The sequence below is a fragment of the Plectropomus leopardus genome, chromosome 5, assembly GCF_026936395.1.
Source record: "Plectropomus leopardus strain MGB_pleo_1.0 chromosome 5, ASM2693639v1, whole genome shotgun sequence".
Taxonomy (NCBI): domain Eukaryota; kingdom Metazoa; phylum Chordata; class Actinopteri; order Perciformes; family Serranidae; genus Plectropomus; species Plectropomus leopardus.
This window is the reverse complement of record NC_142180.1, coordinates 29580669-29604017: the sequence shown is the minus strand read 5'-3', so window position 1 is coordinate 29604017 and position 23349 is coordinate 29580669. Positions and strand designations below refer to the sequence as shown.

Sequence of the window (23349 nt, the reverse complement as noted above, 5' to 3'; positions counted from 1 at the left end):
CACCTTTTCAAACAACAGGATGTTCTTGCAAAATGAAGGCCTCTACAACAAAAAGAAATGAAGTCACAAGATGATAATCAATTGCACTGGTTTTGTTATGGCACACTATGACTTTAATCATGATATCTGTTAATTGTAAGACAGAGTGAGAGAAGGGTCCCGTAAAACTTGCTTGATGTCAGAAAACTCTACTGTGAGTGAACTTGAAAACCACAGACCATGCTCTCGCGTCATCTGCTGCTTGAACTTTCAAAGAAACACTGCTCAGACAGCAATAACAATACAAAACGCTACTACTTGAGCAAACACTTCCTGAGTTGTGTTCAGTATGACACAGGTTTGGTGATGACTACAGCAAGTCATTTAAGAAGTTTTGGCTCAAAGAGCATGAAATCTTTTCTTTAAAGCAAGAAGTTCCTATCCATTGAATCACAAAAGAGATACTACACGTGGATATAAAAGCCCACACAAATTTCAGATATAATCTACACATTACTTGTGTTTGCATTGCAGTTTTAAGACACTGATAGTCTCACTCTTTTGCTTACATACTTGTTCTCACTGTCTTGTTTTTTTTCTCTCCAGTCTTGGAGTCATTAACATGTTTTTTAAATGTCAATAACATTAAATTAAATTTCCATCCCTTATTAAAAACACTTTTCACAAAAGTAAAGCAAAAAGTCAGACCAGCAACGGAGCCCAACTAATCTAAATGTGTGTAAGAAAATGCATATTGACCAATTCAGGTGACGGCTCAGCTACATCTTTTAATTACACCGATTTTTTGGGGCATTGGGCTGCCATCGTTGCTATTTGTGTGCACAGCAGCCCTGTGGCTCAACGGATGCAATGTAGACATAGACAGGGACTGCAGCTGCTCTGTTGACGTGCTGCTTACGCTATGGCTGGTAGACAAGATGTTGCACAGCCTTTGAATTACCCATGCTCACACACACACACACACACACACATACATACACACATACACACACATACACACACACACACACACATACACACACACACAAACATACACACACACACACACACACACACACACACACACACACACACACACACACACACCCCTTGTGTGGGAGAAAAGGGACTAACATCTCCCATTTAGTGGTGAGGTCATTACAACAGCAGAGTTGCAAGATGTTGAGATTAAACCCACCAAAGTACGGGTGACAGCAGACCACCCACCACAGGAAATGAAGGAGGTCTGATAAAGGAGACCATCCCTGGTGACGTGAGCTGGTGGTGCAGTGTAAGGTTAAAAGTGATGTATTGGCCTGATTGAGTGTCAGAAATGTAATAACAGGATTCAATAATCTAATTATTTGTAATAAGTTGACATAAGAAGTGCCTGAAACACTTGAGGCCTTATTCAAAAACTTTAATCCTTCATAGGGAGGACAAAACTTTTACTTTAGGATTAGCACAGAATTACGGTGCAGCCACATTTTTTTTTACTGCAAAACATCACAATAACCACTATATAGCCTCAAATTTACTTAATTAAGAATGACTCAGCATCAACATTAAGCACTGACTAAGGTTGTGTACTGTTCACATTTTAATTTATACTGGTATGTTGAATTCAGTGCCGGTTCCCAATGGTACCCTTTTTCGGTCTTCTGTAATAATGAAAAATGACTCTTTTAAACAAGCTGCAGGGGTGAAGTACTACACTGAAATGCAGCTCTGTTTGCTCGTTTTTTAATCGCATACAGAGCTAATCTTCTGTCTCTGTCTGTCTGCTTATATGTGTGTGTCTGCTCGTCTAGCAGTGACAGTCAGCTATTACTTAAATAATATAGGAAAAAATATGGACTAGACGTGGACACTATCTTGGCAGATCGTTGTCTTAGCTCACTGGGAAGCCAATGGAGCGGCTGCATAGATCCATGGCTGACTTCCTAGCTTCGGGCTGTGGGGCACTTTCGGCACATTCATCTCTTGTTTAAAAAAAACAAAACATTCGCACCCAAATGAGTTGAACTGAAATTTGGCACAAATATATTGATTACACTGATGTAAGCTAATTTGGGCGGCTCAGTTAAAAGTACCAAGCGCGGTACCCAACCCTAGCACTGACATTCACTGTTATACCTCAAAATCTCTTAACATAAATGTATACTTTGTGACTTTAAAATCTCAAAGAACTCCAATTGTAATATACTTACTTTCACACGATACACCACTCTGAATTCATGGTATCTGTCCTGTATAATATCAACATAGTGAATGGCTTGATTTTTTTCTTTGCAACTCAGTTTGTGTATCCTAATCAGAAGGTCTATAAATAAAGGGGACGTTAAATAGCCTGCCATATGGATGTCTCACACAGTAATACATTGGTCAAATATGTACACCATTAGCAAAATATCTTTATGACAACCTCAACAAACACTTGCATAATCATAATACCTACATATAACAGTGTAATATCTGAGAGTCCCGAGGCTGATGGGACATTTTTGTTAGGTCATATATGAAACTCCTGTGGGTGTTTATTACCCTATTTCAGCAGTTTGCAGCCCTCAATCTAAAGGCCACTGGCTGCTGTATCTGTTATGGAGCATTCTTAGCCACCATATATTAACTCCTGCACAGTGCAAAATGTTACTTCTCTTGTTCTCAGCTGATGCACTGTCATTCTCAGCTCATGATAAGGCCAGGTATTATCAACAAATTTGTGAGTTAAATTTTCACTTACTGGTTTCCAGATTGCATAGGGCAGTGTATGCTGTATCCAGTCGGCTGAGAGAAGGATCCCCAGGACCCAGAGGAGGCAAATAATGAACTCTGAAATAGAAAAAAATGAAAATGTCATGTTACAAAGAGTCATAGAAATATAACACTGAACATCTTAAGCACATCAGAGCTTTCTGTAATTGTAAAAAAAATATAGAAAAGAACAAGTTCTTTGCTGTTCATTCCTCCAGTGATGAATGTTTTGGCAAAGTGAACAGTAAAATTTAACTTGTAACACGCTTTATTTGTTATGTTTACAATTCAGTACAAGAAAATACCAACATCAACATCACACTGGTGCATCTTGCCATGCACAATATGAAAAACTTAACATCAGAATCAGAGCGCCGTTTATTCCTGCCAAGTCGGTTTTAACATACAAGTAATTTGCTTTGGTGGATTAGTGCAATAGACAAGAATAAATATAGTATGACAAAATTAAATGACAAAGTCCTTCAAAAACCACAACCATAAATATAGCAGATAATTACAATTTAAAAAATACTATGAAAAAATGCTTTCCACACGCTCCTAAGGATTACAAACCACATGTAATTGATGACAGAGTACTCTGATTTAGTTTTGTTTTAGTTTAACTCTATAGTGTAGCCGTATTTTTGCTTGTTACCCCTAGTGTTTTATTTACAGGCAAACAACTTCAGTTTTAGAAGCTCAGGTTCTGGAAACTTCTCTTACATTTCTGTCACTACCCCATTACAATGGGGGTAAATGGAATTTTATTAGTGGTGCTCAAAAACCATTGGAACAATTCCTTTGGTAGCGATAACTTCCACTTCAAATGGAAACTTAACCATGTGTGATTTTCAAAACTGTGAACACCAAACAACAAAAACTTACTCACCAAAAAACTGAAGTGACAGTGGTAGTGTCAGATGACTTCAATATAAAACATAAAACCAACCAATGTGGACAACTAATAGAAAAGTAGGTAAATGTGGGTGACATGACCCCTTAATATTTGGTCTCATCTACACAGGAATTGCAAATAATTCACAAGCAGCTGTGTCTTGCAATTAATACCACGCGTAGGATCACTTCCTTTCTCACACATTTCTAGACTATTCTGCAGAAGTCACACACACCAGCTCTCAGATGTCAGTAAATATTTGAGGTGTGGCGTCAGCTTAAGTGTTTTACTCATGATGATGCTAGATATGAGATAGTTGCAAAAGTGTATTGAAAAGGGCCAGTATTTTCAGCCTAGTTTAACTTTGTCAGGATGCCATTCAGTTACTTAAATGCGTGCAATTAATACATTCAAGTACAATCTTTTGAGATTGCTATGGGAATCCTTGACGCTTTTCAGGAAATACTCATATTTTCAAAAAAAATGTTACACATTTACTGTTAGAAGAGCATGTCAAGCTATAAGTAAACTTCAAAATACTGACACAAGTAATTAAACTACCATGTTTTGACTTCTTAAAAAGTGAGTTACCATTAAAAGAGATAAATGAAACTGCTTTTGTATATGTTGTACAGGCACATGGACATGACTACAGTCGAAGTTAACTGAAAATGAATATGGCATTTATATAAATGCAAATAAAATCCCACAGCATACCTCCATGTTAGAGGAGGCCACAGAGAACATGTTGCTGTCCAGCTGAGGGCCTTCTGGATGCAGGTAGTTCTCCCCGTCCATGGCCAGCGCTGAGGGGAGGGTGGGCATCAGACCACAGCTTCACACATGACCACCAGCTGACTTAGGCTATGTACCCTCCAACCGCCACCCAGGTGCTGGCTGTGTCCGAGATAGTACTTCTAACAGGGGCAAATGCTTTCCATGACCTGAGGAAGACAGCAGATAGAGAGGGATGTAACGGAGAGCGAGAGAGGGGGAAAAGAGAAATTAGAAGAGTTGCAGGGAATCTGTTCCAGCAAACACAGTGATCGATACCACGTCCAAATTGTGGATGTGTACAAAAGAATGTGGAAAAAGTAATTTATATCAGCAAATAGGAGACCTCGATGGCTGGTATTTAACGGAAAATCAGTACCAAGGCATGTGGACCAATGAATATCAAAGTGTGGGAAATCTCAATTCCTTTAGAGCACATCCTAGTTCCTTTTTCCACCTCCAATGACCTAATTAAAGAACGAAACGAATGAACGAAAGAGAAAGAGCTGTAGCATTTTTCTACAACGGAAGGAAATATAAGTACACTGATGTAAGCTGATTATTATAAGCTGAGTTAAAATGTTGTATAAAAATTTAAGTTCAACTAACAGTGAACATTAACCAAACAAATAATAAAAATAGGTTTTAGGTCTTAAAAGAGCATAAGTCTGCCATGGAAAACTACAAACCCATACAGTTATTTTCCAAGAAGACATTGTTTCAGATGTACATACTTACTTTACTAAAGAGTTCACCACGTTTGAAAATGAAGAACTTAATAAAATAAAAATACAAAATAAGAAGAATAAAAATGTGAATAAATGGCTTGCAGTGTTAAATCAGATTTTAAATTATGAAGCAGGTTGGCCTTCCTTCTCAAGACTGTCACCACACAAATTGAACTTCAATCCTATTCATAATGCAGTGTGAACTTATATTTATTGATTGACAGCACTCATTAGCTGGCTGTCATCTGACATCACTGAAGGTTCAACATTCATCAGAGGACCAATTAAAATCACAGCAGGAGGTCCACAACAGAGCTAAAAGGGTGGGATGCAAAGGAACAGGCCTATTTTAAGTATAGCAACTGATAATCAACATATACAGGGCTACATTTTCATGAATAAAATGTCAATACCTTTATGGCTTTAAGGATCCATAAAAAAAATCCACTAAAAATCACAATGTATAACATAAACATTGTTCGATCGAAAGATTGCAGTGCAATTTAAAAGTAGTGGGGCATAGGATAGGTATGGAAACCTTGGAATTCACGACCCCAGATTCTAAATCATACTGTCACAACATTATTTTTCTCTTATTCAAACATATAAGATTCAAACTCTTTTCAAACATCATTTCAGGCTTCTGGCAGTCATGGAGGGAAAGACAGAATGCAGGAACACAATGAAGAAACGTACATGATGGTAGACAAGACTGTCACGCATCATTGCATATCATGTTATGCCAACAGCTACAGAAAAAAAATCGGCCGTTATGTTCACAGAAGGCTACTGTAAGACCTTTATTACAAATTCCAGAACTTTTCAAAAACATTAAGTGGATTTTACTTATTCCATGACCTTTGCAGGCCAGGTGAACAAGACTGTGAAATTCCATAACTTTTCCAGGTTTTCCATGACTGTAAGAACCTTGCATAAAGTGTTTTTTTTTTTTTTTTACAAAATATCCAGTCAATATTGTGACCAGTACAAAATACTCTTTGTTGGTGTAGATCATGTTATATATGTGAACAACCTATCCTGAATGTCGGTACACTTGAGCTGCACGCAATTATTCATCTTAACAATCATAAAGTGTAATCAGGTAGCACAAGATTGCCTCTGTCACACACAGCTATGCGTGTGTGTGTGTGTGTGTGTGTGTGTGTGTGTTTTACACAGGTCAAGCTATTCACGTCCGATATAATGACTGGTTAGACGAGCTGGACCAGACTGTCTGGACATACGCAGAGGGCTTCCTGCAACGCTAATGAGCCACTCCAGTGTCCCTTTCTTATACAGACACATACCCATACCCACGCACATACACACTGATGGGCAATTTGCACTGGTATTTTAAAGTAGGTAAATTTATATCATTTTAGTCATTTTTTGTTTACATTTACATTACAGATGTCCCTCTTTAATCTGTCTGAATAAATTAGACACACTCCCCTGTAATTGGGAAGCTGACCGCAATGACCTACTTTCCTCTGATATGGTTTCACACAGAGACCAAATCATTCTGAGTAAAAGGCTGGCAGCTTGTGCTTCTGCTGCTTAACACTGAGGTTTTTAATGACAGTACAAATATAAAATATAATGTGTAGTCAACTTTAGCACACTATTGCTTTATGTGCTTGGACAATAGATGCATTTCTCTGAGGTACATGGCAGCCCATACTGTAAACAAATGATTCTAAATACGGACAAATAAAAATCAAAAAATGCATTCTATGTTACTTCCAGGCTAAAACCTTAACCAATATCCCACAGATCTCTCAATTTTGACTGCTGCATCAATCCAGTCCCTCAGCACTCGACAACGCATGTCTGTGTAACGTCAGTACCAGTCCCCTGCTCCAGACTAATCAAACTGTCACGTTTCTTTTCCCTCTCCCTTCCTTCATTCCTCCCTTCAGTTTGCCCCCAATCTGAAACATGGGCCAGACGTGTTCACTGGGGACAAAGCCGAGGTAATAAACCCTAATAGAGTTCATGAGGGTCTAAATAAGAGGACCTTTGTGAGTCCGAGTGTGCGCATGTGAGAGTGAGAGAGAGAGAGAGAGAGAGAGAGAGAGAGAGAGAGAGAGAGAGAGAGTGAGACAGAGAGAGAGAGAGAGAGAGAGAGAGAGAGAGAGAGAGAGAGAGAGAGAGAGAGAGAGAGAGAGACCCGACCCAACATTTTCACCACCTTTACAGCCAATACACACAACAGGGAGGCCATTTTACCCTCAAGCTCTCAGTGTGATACTACTATACCACTACTAAAGTGAGGCAAATGTGGGGAAGCCCAACACAAAGAACCAACTGGCAAACTTTCTAGGCAGGGGGTCTTAAGCAAAAGGATATCAGATAGCGCCTGTATGTGTATGGACAGCTTCCAGCCCCTCGAGGTCCAGATAAACGCAGGACAGGAAGACAAGTCAGCTCGGGGCAGTCAGGGGGAGACTTGTGAGGCCTCTTCGGTGTTGCAGAATTGTGCTTAATGCAACACCCTAAGGAGGCTAAAAGCTTAGATGCATCAAAAGTTCTTGAGCATCTTGCCAATATATCTGGGTCAAAGGTCCTGTAGTCCTTTCAGTACAATTTGCATAATGTGTAGTATCTGAGCTGAGTTCACAATCCTCCTTCAATCTGCTTTTACCTGGCTGTATCACACTTGAACCAAACAACAAACGGACAAACTGCTAAAAAAAAGAGAAGAAAAAGAGTGAAAAAGAGAGAGCATGGATTTAAATGGATGATTGAAAGATGGAAACTAAACTGAAACTTAATTTTGTTACTATACCGAATGTCATTCTGTGTCATTCTATTAAATTTACCAGTTTAGCAGTGACGTGTATAAAACTGCAGCTGTAGTCTCTGAACACTTACATGCAGGGATTATTCTGTGGCAGCAGTCTCAACACACATTCAGTAAAGTTCATGTAAGTCACATATTAGTGTATGTGGGTATTGACAAAACTAAGAATTTATCTATTAATACATATTGATTCTGAATATTTGAAATGTTTTAACAATCTTTTTCTGCAGTATCTTAACACAGGTGCCAGGTACACTACAGTTTCTACAGTCATTCTGTTGTTTTTTGCTACTAACCAGGAGGAAAAGTTATTGTTTTCATGTTGTAGCCTTGTTATATTCCCTTCAGTAAATTGTTTAAATTGTATGCAATGTCAACTTTCCTCCAAGGATCAATAAAGTATTTCTAATTCAGATTTATTGCTGGATATTACAATAACATATATTGTGATCTATTGAAATTTATCACCATTTTTCAACTGCCAATGATGTCCACCAAGGAAAACTTTGTAGTATAAGTATCCTTTTAAGATTAAGTTTTCAGTCTGTTTATCTAACATCAGTTTTATTGCAGTAAAATGTTTGGACTGTGAATTGAAAAAAGCTAATTATGTCATCTTTTAGTATTTATCTTGTAGGCCACCAACTGTTAAATTTGTTTTTGCATTGTAAATATTTCATATAATTGTCATCAGTGTAGCAATACAATATTGATTATATGCTGTAAAAATTTTATCACATACCCCTTGAGATTTTCCCTGTGGCATCCAAAATGGTACTGAATATAGATAATTTCTAAGGTACTGTATTGAATTTACAAATTCCAGTATTGTGACAACAGTAGTGCATGTGAAAGGCAGCATACAGTGATACAGTAGTAGAAACAATAGTGAGAGTAGTGGTATATAGTCCTCAGCCGATGAAATTATTTACACAATAAGTGTAATCGCTGAGAACGTACAAGCTCTCCTGATAAGTCTGAGCAGACAGGCACTGTCATCCCCATCACCCATAGCCACGTCACTCACCACTACCATGCCCGCTACTGTCTCTTAGCAACAGAAAAATGCCTGCCTTTTGCTGTTGCCTGTTACCGTACCCCCACCCCTCCAGCAAACCTCTGAGGATAATCAATACTGATCACTGCAAGAGTGGACCCACATATCTCCTTCCTGTAAAGCCTCTCATTACCGGAAAACAGCAAAACCCCCTACTATTCCAAACCACCACAGAGAGGAAGAGGGAGGTGATGAAGAAAGCTATCAGTAGGGAGACTAAGGCTGGAGATATGGGAGAAAGAAGAGAAAGAAACCCACTGCAGCACAGGGGACACAATAAGTTTATTCATCAATAAGCGGCACTTAAGTAATTTTTACAACCCTGTCTGGTTACTTAAAAATGTCTGTGTCTTTCTGTCAATATCTGGATTTATAGCATAGAGAGGATATCGCCATTTTAGAGTAACACACAAAAACCTTTGTCATAAAGCAGGACACAGACAGAGAGAGAGAGAGAGAGAGAAAGACTCTGCAGTTTAATCGGTTAAATCTGTTAATTACTTCAAAGGTTACCGCTGGTTTTTGTACAACCCCCTCCCATGTGTGTCTCCCTCCATCTCTCTCTCAGTGGGTGGCCTGGTGCAAAAGCTCACTGCAGGGAGATTAGGCCATTTCATGATCAGTAATTGTAAAATCTTTAAAATCTGAAATCATGCACTGAGCATGTCAAATACACAGACTGACTTGTGTGGGCAGACGGACTGAAAACATGGAGATTTGGTGACATTGGAAACAGTATTTCCAGCGATGCAGCCACATATTCTAGGCCAGTTGGTTCCCCTCGGCTGTGTGAGTCACTGTGCCTGTCTGTCAGCCACACAGAGGTTAACGAGCACCGTGCACGTCACTTCAAAAACACAAGATGTGTGTTTACTATGAGTTTTGTCTATAACTGCACCCAACATGTGCTTGCAAGGTGAGAAGTAAAATGTAGTTGGAAGGACCGCCTGGATGGATGCTGGTGGCCTTTAGTGAGTATCAGTGGTGGCCAGAGCACATGGGGATCATCCAGGGAAGTGTGACTTCCCTAAGCTGCTAAGTCACGAATTAACGCTCACGAGGGGAACAACCACCCTGCCTGGCGCGTGTGCCACCTCACTCACAAATGTACACTCACATGTAGACTATTGATATATAACTGCACTTCCACATACATAAAATGTACTAGTGTATGTGCACAAATGATGTCATCAGGTTGTCTTTCTTGTTGTGTAAAATAAATAATTTATTTTGTGTGACCAGGTCAGAAAACACATGCATGCATGGGCTATAAAACACTCGCATGCACGCATGTGTCTAATTAAATACAGTGGCAAGGGCAATGTGAAAATCTATGACAAAGAGAAAAAATTATTTTTGCTTTTAGCATTATCCTGCTTTCTTTTGTCTCCCCAGTTAGTTCATTCCTTACAGAGGACAGAATATGTGCGTGGGACAAGCATTTCTCTTCTGTGGCATCACAGAGAAATGCAGGCTCAGCCTTTAAACCTCATCGCTCTATATCCAGTGTATATTGTGGCCTCTTCACCTCTAACATGTATTGTTTTACTTCCAGCTACACTTGTTTCATTGCTTTTCTTTGGGCCTTTTGCTAAATCCTTCTTAAGGTGCTGGGAAAATCCTTCAAAACAAAGCTTCCTCTTCAGGGTGCCCACAGTAGATGTACACACATTTCTCACTTCCACTTTAGCATAAATGGAAGTAAACTTGGGAGTTTATACTTTACATGTGTGCAACTGATCTTAATCTCAAGTCAATAAATTTGTTGCTTACAAGTGTGCAAGGTCCAAAATCAACACCTACCAAGCGCCAAATGTGGGTGGATTTTTCTTATGGCGAGTAAATCTCAGATGGCTATCTGCTACACTGGCAGGTTAAAGTTTATACCAAAATTGTCACGTATTAAACTATGCTAAAAATCTCTGCAGCATTTCTGTGTAATTTAGGGGCGCCCTGCTCTGCTACTTCTAACAATCTCTGTATCTCTCTCACAAACACACACCTGCACCGGTGTGCTGATATCTGACAATCACAACAATCACAAGTGCTACTAACTCCGTGGCATTGTTAACCGTACAGGACATCGGCTCATCTGATTAACTATCATTTGCAGCTGCTAAGTAGCGCTGCACACATACTTAGACAAGTTATTAAATATTACAAAAAAGCCCTGTAGTTTGATCCAAGACAGCAATCAGCCTCAGTAACAGAGCTGTACATTCAGTACGCATGCATGTGCAAGAATGCATGCATAGTACACAATAGTTTCTCGTGTATCAGTCCTCTGCTGGCATCTGTCTTCACGACTTACAAGACTGCTGACAACGATCATTCAAGCCAATGCACGAAACTCACTCATCACCAATCTGAGTCCATCAGCGTCACCAGTAATCAGGTTAGAAATGATCAAGGCCCAGCTGCTTTACACCAGAGCAGCAAGGGGGCTGTTAGTTGGTTATGATTGCAGAGACTGGCTGGATTCATTAGCTACTCTGATGAAATATTCATAAAAGGAACAAGTTACTTCCCAGGGAAACGCAAGGCTTTGTCATTCACAACCGCCTACATTATTAATTAGCACCTTTTTCAACACAATAGGCCTGGCCACAAGCACAAACCCACACACATGCATGACACATACCCTTACGCACATTAATAGAAGGACATAGACATTAGCTACCAATCTGTTCCTGTTCCCCTCCCCACAAACACCATTTCCATTCAGTATCACAGACATTGCCATAAAGGGGGCTGTGGACAGTTCAGTGACCGGGTAGGACACTGGATGGAGAATAATGATCGAATGACAGTGTAACCGAATCTGCTGTCTTATCAAAAGCCGGGAAATGGAAACAAATTGGGTTTTAGGAGCCTGTTGTTATTGCATTTCGCCCGTTCAAATATTTATCAAAGAGGCTCTCTGGTCTGGGACAGCACGCATGGACCACATTGAACAAACAGGCAGTCATTTGAATGATTTGGTCTAACTGAATGGCAGGGTTCAAAGATTTAGTTGCTTACAAAGGAATAGCGATTAATCTTAATTAGATTCTCATCAGCCTACTCCAAGTGGCTATTCAGCACCATTTTGCCATGATGATAAATATCTCTGTGCCCGCAAACACCAGCTGAATGAAACATTAAAGCAATTTATCCATAATGGAGGAACTTAATCAAGCTCTCGTAGCTCAGAGGATGCCTTTGTTGTGGGTAAATGAAGAAAGAGGAAAGAAAGGTGAAGGCAGAAAGGAGTTTGACAATCAAGGCCGCAGCAGTGAAGAGCAGAGAAACAGAAAAAGATCACACTGGTTTCCAGTGGTTTGATGACACTCATTTTAGGAGCAAATCCTTCTTCTTTTACCACCACCAGCAGCAACCCACCAGAAATAGATCAAAGGCTGACTAGATCAGAGAGAGCGCGATCCACTTAGCTGCCTCTTTGCCCCGTTTTCTTCTGACATCTAATTTCCTTGGAATAGAGGGATGATGACACATGCTAGCTGAGTGCAGCTTCTACACTTTATTGCTCTTGTTTAACTAGTTAGGTGAACAGACAATAGCTTATTTTACCTAAACAAACTTGTATTCAAAGTACTACTGAATACAGACGGCTGGACATAGCCATTTGTTAGTGCCTGTAATTACTGTGCAAGCATTTGATTTTGGATGTATTTTCTCACAGCTGTATGCAGGTGTGTGTAGGTGTGTGTATTTTTCATCTGTGTTACTGTCTGAGCTGATGATGTAAAGAAAGAAAAGGAACCAAATGCAAAGCGCTAACTTTAAAAAAGGGGAGATAAATTGTAAAATGACAATATTATTGGATTACACGAAATTACAGTTAAAGATCTAGTGTGTAAAATTTAGGGGGATATATTTACAGAAATGGAATATAATATAATAAGTATGTTTTCTTTAGCATAGAATAGCCTCAAAATAAGAATTGTACAACTTTTGTTACCTTAGATAGAGCCACTTATGTGCATAGGGAGCAGGTCCTTGTCCACAGAGATCATGTTGCACTGCCATGCTTCTACAGTAGCCCAGAGCGGACAAACCAAACAGTGGCTCTAGACAGGGTCATTTGGGGTTCGGATGCTGCCACCATAGTTAGCAGCCCTTCTGCAATGAGCATGTAGGAAAAAATAGCATTTTTTTTTCTATGTAAAACCTCTTTATTCAGTATTTTTACCTATTTAAATTCCACTGTCCCTTAGTTTTGAAGAGGAGATCTCTGTGGATTTTTCCACTCACGGCAAAAAACTCCTGAGCACCTGCATCAGACATAAGGTGAGCATACATAAGAAGGTGCTGGGATAGCATCGGAGAAACACTTTTTTGTAACATGAAACTACTTTATTAAGTGTTTTTACCAGCTTTAATCACCTGGTCTGTTTGATTTGAAAAGGAGGAGACCTCTGCACATGGGGAGAAGTTTTGGCAATCCTCCCTGTTAGATGCCACAAAATTCCACTAAATCTTCCACGCTGCTCCTTTAACTCTCACAAAATGCTTTGTTGCCTTTTACTGTAAAAACATTAGCCCAGAGACAAAACTGCCCCTGTATTCTTTTTTTTCTTGTAGTAGATTTGACTTCATCTCTGCACCATATACTTCCCACCTTTACGCTCTATCAAATCAACCCTTTCATATCTTAGAATTGCCCTTTCTGCAACCTCTCATCCCCAAATTGTTACCATCCCTTGCCCCATATTCTCTCAGATACACTGCCTACTTTCCCATTTCCATTACTACCCCTTTTTCTTCTCTTTAGTGGTAGCCTGTTGTTTCCATATTTCCATCACAATCCCTCTCTTGCCATGTGATAGCCATGTCCCCAATTTGCTTATGCTCATTTTTCTTTCTCTCCTTCTCACCCAGTCTGACCCCCAGATGGATCCTGCTGCTGATTGGAGGCAGCTGGTTCCCTGACTCTGAATCTCCACCCCCTGCCCATCGCTCTCAGTCTTGGTTGTTCCGAGAGTCAGTCAAAACACCAGGGGAAAGCTATCAGATGCACATTTTGCAAGCCAACAACGAAGCACAGGGAAGCAGAATCTGGACTCCTAAAACGAGTACAGGATAGGAGGCTTTCTCCGGCACTGACTGAAGCTCATCCTGAAATGGGAACTGGAGCAAACCTGCGTCTCAGAATCTAAATAGCTCATACTCTTTACATAAAAGTTACATCAGCAAATAATATTATTCCATCGTGCTGAAAAAATACACAGGAGAGTGAAATTCTCTAAATTGCCACTAAAAGTGTTTCAGTTTTCTGACTCTGCCCTGCCAGACAGTCCTCTGCCTCCTCTGCTGTGACCTCACTTCTCTGAGAGGCGTGAGAATATTGCACCACATGTGCAATGTCAGGGAGACTGTCTGTGTCTGTCCTTCTGTGCCACTTTGCTATGCTAACATCAGTTCAACTCAGTTCATCTGTCTGGAATCGACTGAGACTGTTTTGATACTCTTGAACAGTGAAACCACCGCAAGCAAATAAACCATGCAGAAAATAAGCCGGACAGGCACAATTCGTTCTTGAAAAATGATGTAAACGTGATTAGTTGGGACCAGAGAGCAAGGAGTTCAACTGTGCACAACCCATTCAGTGAACATCTTGGTCACAGACAAATTTAAGTAATCTCTCTGTTTAACTCTTTAGAAAGGGTATCACCATCAGTTTTGTCTAATTCAGATGCCTTTCACAAGCAGTCTGGTGCCTGGAAAAATTGGTATCATTTCTTTTGAAAACATAGAAAAAGTGCAATAAGCAACTTGGCTAGGAATGTCTAGCTGCAGACAGATTATTAGATATTATCAAAAATAGGGAAGAATGTCCAGAAAACTATATTTATTATTTTTCTGATTTATTTGTTACAGGAAAAATACTATTTTATTTTTTTTCTTGTTTTTTTAAAATTATTTTAAATATTTTTCATTCTTTTCTGTGCTTATTTTCAGGTAGTTTCCTTCTTCTTTCTAACTTTTCAGTAATTTCAGTAATTTTTGTTGGCAGTTTCTTGTTAAGTTACTAATTTCCTTTTTCTCATGTTTCTGAAGAAATCAAGCCAATTTGCTCAAGTATCAAAGGGTTAAAGTTACTGATTTTCTTTGTGTTTATGTAAATAAGTTAATATCAGCTGACATATTTTTTTATTAATTTCCTTATCGCCTAAAAAAACGTGTATCAGTCTACCTATTCAAGTAAACAATATGACTTTTATAAGAAATCTGAATTCCAGTATAGTACTGCATTATCCTATGCCAGTAAAGAAAAAAGTGTGGTAATGCTTGCCAGGACTCATTCTCTTCTGGCTCTAATCCATTTAATCTTCTCACAAATCCCACCTCCATATCTGTGAGGGATGAGTTGAAGACAAGGAAATACTTACTGTTGCCTCTCTCTCAAAAAAACACCACACCTAAATCCAATCAGCCCATGTCATGACCGATTAATTGACCAACTCTTCAAGAACAAAGGTGAGTTAAGACAAGTAAATAAACCCAGCTGCCAGCAGCGCAAATACATATATAGGGCAGGACGACGCAGTTCAACATTTGGCAGAGGGCTGAGATTAAGCTGAACTTGCTGGGGGAGAAGCTGTGCGTCAGAATGAGCTGACCGATACAGACTGACTGATGTTTATCTCTCTCTAACGGTCACATTTAAAATAAATATCCTGGGGATCAATTTATTGTCAGTTCTCTCGTAAACAAAGATAGCAAACATTTACTCATTCTGCATTGCCTGATAAACTTCACCAAACCGTAAGCCTTAGGGTATCCTGTAACATCTTTGTAAAAGGACTGTTACATTTCAAATGCAAGTACATTTCTTCTTCTTAATAATAATAATAATAATAATAATAATAATAATAATAATAATAATAATAATAATAATAATAATAATAATAAAAGATTTTATTTGTAAAGCACTTTTCATTTGGAACAATTCTCAAAGTGCTACAAGATCAAAGCATTGGCATAAAAACCAGATAAAAACAACCAAAATAAAACCATATTTAAAAGTCATAAAAAATAACAGCATGAGCAAGTAAAGCAATCAGCAAGAAATTACTTAAAAGTCATAATTTCTCCTAAAAAGGAATGTTTTAAGGCCTTTTATTCCCTATTTTGTCATGTCTAAAGGACTCTGTGGCTATAAACGGCCTTTCTGACATTTCTAGACAACAAATTCCAAATAATTAAAAAAAAACAGTTAGGGACTAATGTTTTTACAAGTATGGCATGCTTTATCAAAGGTGATGTGTGCAGTGATCATATCTACTGACACTGTACCCTCTCACCAGGCAACAATTACAGTGGTGGCCAGTGATATTACCGCGACTGCTTCCACCCTCAACTTTACTATTGTCACTGTACACCCATTTCCTCAACAAGGCATATCTGACCTTTCACTCATTTTAAAGCACCCACATTACAAAGACTTTGTAATGTGGGTAATCTGTGTTGTTCCTCTCTGATCATGACTGCACCCACAGTCCCTCACCAGCAACAGCTTCATGCCTGAGGCCACAAGACTGTTGAACTCCTCAGCTCATCATTCTTGTCACTGTCACTTTACATTATATGTCACTGAACCTTTTCACAGTTTTTACAGTTTTGTTGTGTATATACATTTTACTATGGCACATTCTTTTAACATCGTGTCTATTCGTGCAACTTTGGATTTATATCACTTACTTCAAATTTTAATTAAGTTATATTTTATCTTTTATAGATTTGCTATGACTCCTAAAACCTGAAAATGAGTTGGCATTTCAGCACTCCAAAGTCCCTTGTCTCGAAGTCAGTGGTTATTTTTTTGAATAGGCTTTTGATTTGATGCCTGAAAAAAGAAGAATTTTGAGGCTTTTGTGTGTTTTAAAATAGGCGGTTGCAAACATGTGGCTAAATGAGACTACAGAGCACCGTCACACTGTGTCGAAAACGACTTTACAGCATTGTTGTGGTGGTGACGTGAGGTCATGCGACCATAGTGTAGTTCATTTACAGCTTACCATTAGCTTTTTGCTTCTGGCGACTGCATTTAGGCTTCAATAATCCTAAAATTGGTGTTCATGTGTGAAGATTATCTTGCTAAACAAAACTTGTAAGAATCATAAACATTTGTTTGCCAGAGAGCTTATTTTCAGCAATAATCCAAAATCCAATGGAAAAATCCCACAAGTTTTTAAACCTGTGTTTAACTTGCATTACTTTATATCCTTATATGTAGATACTCTTTTTGTTTCTACTTGTATGATTTTATTTTTTTTAAATATACATATGTAAATTGTGGGAAAAGACGGTGGATTTCCGAATATTTTTTACCTTAAACAAAATTGAACTCACAGTATTATAAACAATAATGATCTACAGACTATGTGTATGAAAACTTTTTTTGAGAATGCTGGAATCAAATGTGCATGAGTGCTAGTCAAGATACTGGAATTTCTAACTTTGAAACAGTCCCTTAACAAACAGCAATATTCAATGCCATTTTTGAAACTGTTTTGAATTTGACATTGAGGGCATACAAGCTATTTTTTAATTTAAGATAAATATAGAAGGGTATAACATGACTATACTAAACATCAACGATAAGACAGAGCAAGAAAGCACAGCTGGTATCAGTATCTGTACTGCTAGAAAATGAGTAGTACTGAAACTGTTTCAAATATTCAGAATCAATATTGGTATTTTTGACAACATCAGACTGCACTCAAAAATAATTAGACAAAAAATAAAAGATGAAAACATGCTCATTTGCAAACAACAAGGCCCACATCAAAACTTATCCTCCATAATATACTGGAATACAACTAGTGCTTTTACATTCATCACAGGCCAAACATTAGGGTCAAAAGGATCCCATGTCCGGTGACCTATATCAACAACCCGTCCTGAGATCACGGTCAGGTTGCCCGGTTGAATAGGGTCAAAATAGGATAAAACACATTTGATGTATTTATCGTGTGTCACAGAGTTTGGGCTCTGAGTTTGCTATAAGAATCCCATGCAGGCAGGACAGCCATGTGTTGGAAAACATTATAAGACCGCTCTGCAACAGATGCGGCTCCAAACATTTTACAGTCCCTGTTGTATGTCAGCCCACGAATAACTGTTTGTTTCTTCCTTCTCTGTTTATCACGAGGCTGGTTATAAATCCACTCTGATAACTGAAACAATGACATACAAGGTATTTTATCATCCATCAACACAGACTCTAATATTTCTCTCATATTTCCTTCCTGGATGAGTCCCCATTCTGCAATCATTGTTTGCTTTTCTAAGAAGGATGTTGACACACTTTTTCCACAGAAAACCATAAGGCAAAGCAGAGAGGAACGCCAGATTGTGGCAAGCTCTCCTGCATTTCAGTCATCTCTTTCAGAGCTCTTATGTGGCTTGGGAAAGATCCACATAGCCTGCAGGTCTGGGTACTAGTTGGGACCTGGGATACTCAAATAGCCCATTGTGAAGGACCTGTTTGTTTCTTGTCACAGAGTAGAAGTGAACACTTCGGCCACATATTCCCAACAACCGTCACTTGTTCTTTCACTCTCTTCTGACCAAAACATCCATGTTATGTTTAATACATGAACTATTATCTAATGAAGGCCAGATTCCGGGAAAGCAGGAACTGAATCAAATGTATTACCTAGCCCCGATTCCCCTCCTCCACTCCGCATTTTTCACTCTCACTCTAATCAGCCCACGGGCCATAAATTAGATTTATCACTGGCACCAATTGGAGAGGGGAGAGAAAGGGGCTAGCAAAGATGAAGGCAGAGGGAGAATGGAGGCCAAGGCACAAAGAGCAGGGGGCATGAGCCACGGCTGATCTGTGGATCACAGCTGTTTGAGCTCACACAACCACTGAGTGTTTCAAAAACTAAGATCACAAACAAAAACAGTCTGCTATTTACTGCCAACAACATTTCTGAAAATTAAAATGTCAAATAGGGTTGCCCCCAAATCATTTGATATTAAGTATCTAAAAATTATATTTACCTGGATAATACAGCTGCACAATGCACACTTCAAGTAGTTCAAAGTTATTAAAATGACAGTTTTTGACAGTTTAATAGCTTTGCAATCTTTTTTTTCCCAAAACAACAAAGTAAACAAGCAAACAAACTAAAATGTGTCTTTAGAAACTGCTGTCAAATCCACCTCGTGAAGCACTGTAATAAAAGTACAGAACACTATAAATGAGTTATATAATCACAATTCCACTTCAAATTAGTGTCATATCTTAACTTGAAAATTCCCAGTCACAACAAATAAAAATCAGTCACAGTTTCACTTATTACAGCATTATAGTAAAACTAGTTCACTAAAAATCAACAACAGAAATTTAAAAGCCACATGAAGTGGCAAGAAGCTCAAGTTGAAAAAAAATCTGTTTCTACTTATTGGAATAGTAGCATCACAATAAAACCTTAATATCTGCCGCAGACCTTGCTCTCTGTTTACAACACCTGTGTGACGTGTGAAAAAAGAGTATGTCATTTCCTGCTGATAATTATCCAAATGCATTTATATATATACATTTAGAAGATTTATAAACATCAACATCTCAGAGGATATATTTTAATATACATAAAAGTTATCAGACAAACTTGTTAATCCTGCTTTGTGAATACCCCCATGCTCTCTGTGTATCATCCTCGGGCTCAAACACAGTATCAACAGATCTGGCATGTTGTGACCCTCAGAGTCCCTGCAGGGCAGACAGCCATCAATTTTCTGACACAGTTGGAAATTAGAAAAGAAGGATCTGTGCAGCACAAATATGCACCTTTATTCTCACACACAGGCTCTATTTGGAAGTTACCTTTGCTATGACTGCTCTTGCAGCCCTGGACACGGGGCTGGCATTTACACAAATCCTTAAGACACATCAAAGTGCACTGGTTGCCAAAAGAAGCTATATTTAAAGTGTGAAATATGTCAACTATTTTGTGAATTACAACTAGTTTGGTTACAACAAAAGACAGAACAAAACAAAAAGAGCACGAGCTGACAAAGACATTTTCCTGCCTGAAGGGTTGTCTCTAAGTACAGCCGTCTAAGAAGTTCTAGTCGTCTAGATTGTTGGCAGGTTAAACAAAAAAGGAGCAGTGAATTATGGTTTTAAGCCTGTATTTCTGCTTGACTATACAATAGTCAAACAGCCTGCCAGTTGCTGTAAAAACTTATACTGGGAGGGAGAGACAGACCTGGCTGTAAGAGGGATTTGACAGCAAGCAACACCAAGGCCACTCACCACGTCACTGGGGTTAAGGTCACTCGAGTAAAAGACGGGAACCTACCATGTCATTCACTTTACAAAGTAGTGTCCCTCAAAGGGAGGGGACGGGAGGTGTGGGGGATATGACATAATTAGAAAAATAGCCGGCCACCACAGCATCCTATCCTGCTGTGTCAAGGCTTGCATGAGGCCTGACTAGCCTTGGCTGCAGGCAACAGACACACTGGAATCTAGAGGGGGAAAATTGCAGGAAAGGAAAAGAACTAGAGGGGACAGCTTTTCATAGCTGTTTTCATTTCCTCCTGATCGCTCCACCAGTTTTCCAAGTCACCGACAAATAACCCATTATGTTTAGTTTCTGTCACATATAAAGCCAATATTTTTAGATGTTTGTTTTTCTAATAAAACATCTAAGAAATTCAAGAAAACATCATGTTTACCCTTAAGTTATAGCAGTCACAACACGGTGGCACAGTGGCATACATGCAGTATAGCCACCTCTTCCTCGTGAGCAATGAAATCTTAATGTGGTGCATACACAGCTCCAATAATGTGTAACTTAAAGGGGGAACACCATCTAAATTAAGACTTCCAAAATGTTATTTTCATGGCCTAGGAAAGTTCAATCAATATTTGTTAACATGAGCTACTCTCTCTCAAAGCCAGAAACCAGAGAAGCAAGTCTTAAACTTATGATGTCATAGGGTAGAAAGTCTCGAGCTGCTATTTCGTGTACCCAAAGAACAGTTTTTTTTTGTTTTTATGCCCATATGAGCTTTATTCTAATATAGTGTTCTCGGTTGTGAAACTGAAAATGTACCCTTATGTTCTGGGTGCTCTTGGTGTCCAAAAAATGAGTCACAGGTCCAATCTTAACGGACCGTAAGTGACTTAGAAAGTATAAGTTGTAAAAAAAAATAGACTTTATTTTGAAGTTCCTGGAATTTCTGGCACAGAGCTTTTATTTTGAAGTGCTGCATCTGTTTATTGTAGCAATATGTTGTATTTCTTTGTGCTCTAAGCCACTGTATTGTTTATATTTTGTGAAATAAAATTTAATATGTGGTATTAATCATATGCCTGGAGCTTGAACTAATGACTAAGGAGAAATCTGGATCCCGTGGTTGGGCACCGTTGATCTAGAACATCCGTCCTAATTCATTTTCTATGGAGCAGCTCCTGACTTAATACCCTATGACATCATAAATTTTAAGTTTTAACAAATTTGGGACAGAGTTGTACACAATAACTTATATTTATAGACTTTCATAGATAATGGGGAAAACATATTAACTTTGAAAATGGACGTAGTTCCCCTTTAAGTAAAAAGCATATGAGGATACACAAGAACTGTATACTGTATAATGTTTACAATTAGCTGCCATTGCACAACTGACTGCGTAGCCGAGTTAAGTTTATTTTTCCTAAGGATACGGTCTTACTGACCTACAGTTACAACGCCATTTTTAATTTTCTTTCTTATTTATGTATGTAATAATAATACACGACAGAAACAAAGTGAGACTATATCTCAACTAACTTTCCAACTAACTCAAAGTGGCCTATGTAAAACATAACATTGCCTTACCTGCAATTCAACTCGAGTTAGCTAATATTTCCAAGTGTGCGCATTTAAGTGCGTATACAATGACTCTAAGCAACGTTTTCGCAGATCAGATATCACAGTAAGCCGAAATGTGGCTTCTTCTTAAGAAAGGCACAGACAGAGACAAAGTGGTCTCCGTTCAGCACAAAGAAAGGCAACCAGGGCTTTACGTTACAGTGTTACAGCCACTACTGTTAGCTTGTCCATCGACAAACGATACATTTAACAAGCGCTAGCAGGAGAACTAACGTCGGCTACAAAACATTTCTCGACTGCCCACTTCTATTACTCGGGCTAAAAATCACAGAGGGATAAATATAGCAATATCGTACACTAATTTGATGATACTAAGCATACTTTGGATAGCCAATTGTGCTAGCTAGGTTAGCATAGCTTATAGCCCTTTTCTGACTTTGGGTATGTTCGTTTTGTACATTGCCTGCGTATGTTATTGGATTAACGTCGCTAACTAGTGACTTTGTTGCAGAAAACCTTAAACGATTTTGTGACACTACTAAGTTTGCGAAGCAAGCATACAAGGTACCATACTGTAAAAGTGACGTTAACATGCAATATTTTGATGTGCAACAAAACTATCACAGTTGCTGGTTAACTGATATCAACGGCATATTACTAGCTAGCTACGTACTAACTAGCTAGCTTGTAAAGCTGCTGGCCTTTCTTGACGACGGCACAGTAATGCAGACGTAACAACAAAACAGCGTATCTTTTTTATTTCTTGCCACCCCATATCCTTATGGTCTCAACTCATTCCAAGTTTGCCGATAAAGTCGCTTTTGATAACGCTAAACTCAAGTCAACGGCTGAGGAACCGGCGTAGCCCGTCGTTAAAAACGTGCGCGCCTAGGAGAGGCTGCCCAGGACGCATCTTGTTGTAAGGCATCTGCCGATGTGTCGCTCGCCTTATCACAATATCCTCAAATTACACTTACCGTTAGTATGTTTATGATTCTCAATCCAAACCCCGAGCACACTAGTTGATTTTGAACGAAGACTCGCGTCAAAGTAAAAGAAATAAGGGATTTTATCCAACTTGTTCGTCTTAGTTGTTTTCCCCACTTCCTGATTGAGACGGTGCCATTTTGAATAGCGAAAAATATTTCCGCCACTGGCGTCACGCGTCACAGTGCTGCTCGGTGATCGCGAGCAGAAAACAGCCAGGCCATAAATAGTTCATCACCCGAACCAATGCTGCAAGTTACAACAAATAAATACATAAATAAGATGCCAGATCAGACGAGAAATTAATTACGGACAGCTTAGTTATTGGCCTTAATTTCAACGTATTATTAAAAAAACGATAAACTAATAGTCAGTGATGTAATGTAACAAAGTAATACTTTGTTACAGTAGGCTACGTTGGTATTTTTGCACTTTACTTGAGTTTATATATTTCTACCAATCTACACTTAAACTCCACCACATTTATTCTCAGCATTTTACTTTCTTAGGCTTATTACAAAGTAGGGAAG

At 38.8% G+C, this 23349-nt stretch overlaps 1 protein-coding gene across 3 annotated transcripts in view; it reads right to left on the bottom strand.

The window, feature by feature from the left end:
• sbno2b (strawberry notch homolog 2b) overlaps window positions 1-22978 on the bottom strand; it is an 83222-nt gene extending 60244 nt beyond the window's left edge. The window contains exons 1-3 of one of the 3 annotated variants that reach the window (XM_088077897.1): window positions 22810-22978; window positions 4346-4572; window positions 2723-2811 (exon numbers count right to left, since the gene is read on the bottom strand). In XM_088077897.1, coding sequence (XP_087934023.1) covers window positions 2723-2811; window positions 4346-4453 — 197 coding nt within the window. In that variant the 5' untranslated portion in view covers window positions 4454-4572; window positions 22810-22978. Of the gene's footprint in view, window positions 1-2722; window positions 2812-4345; window positions 4573-21838; window positions 21979-22809 lie in introns of those variants that run through there. The other 2 variants (XM_042482374.2, XM_088077896.1) reach the window with 2 other exon arrangements.
• Window positions 22979-23349: the final 371 nt, after the last annotated feature.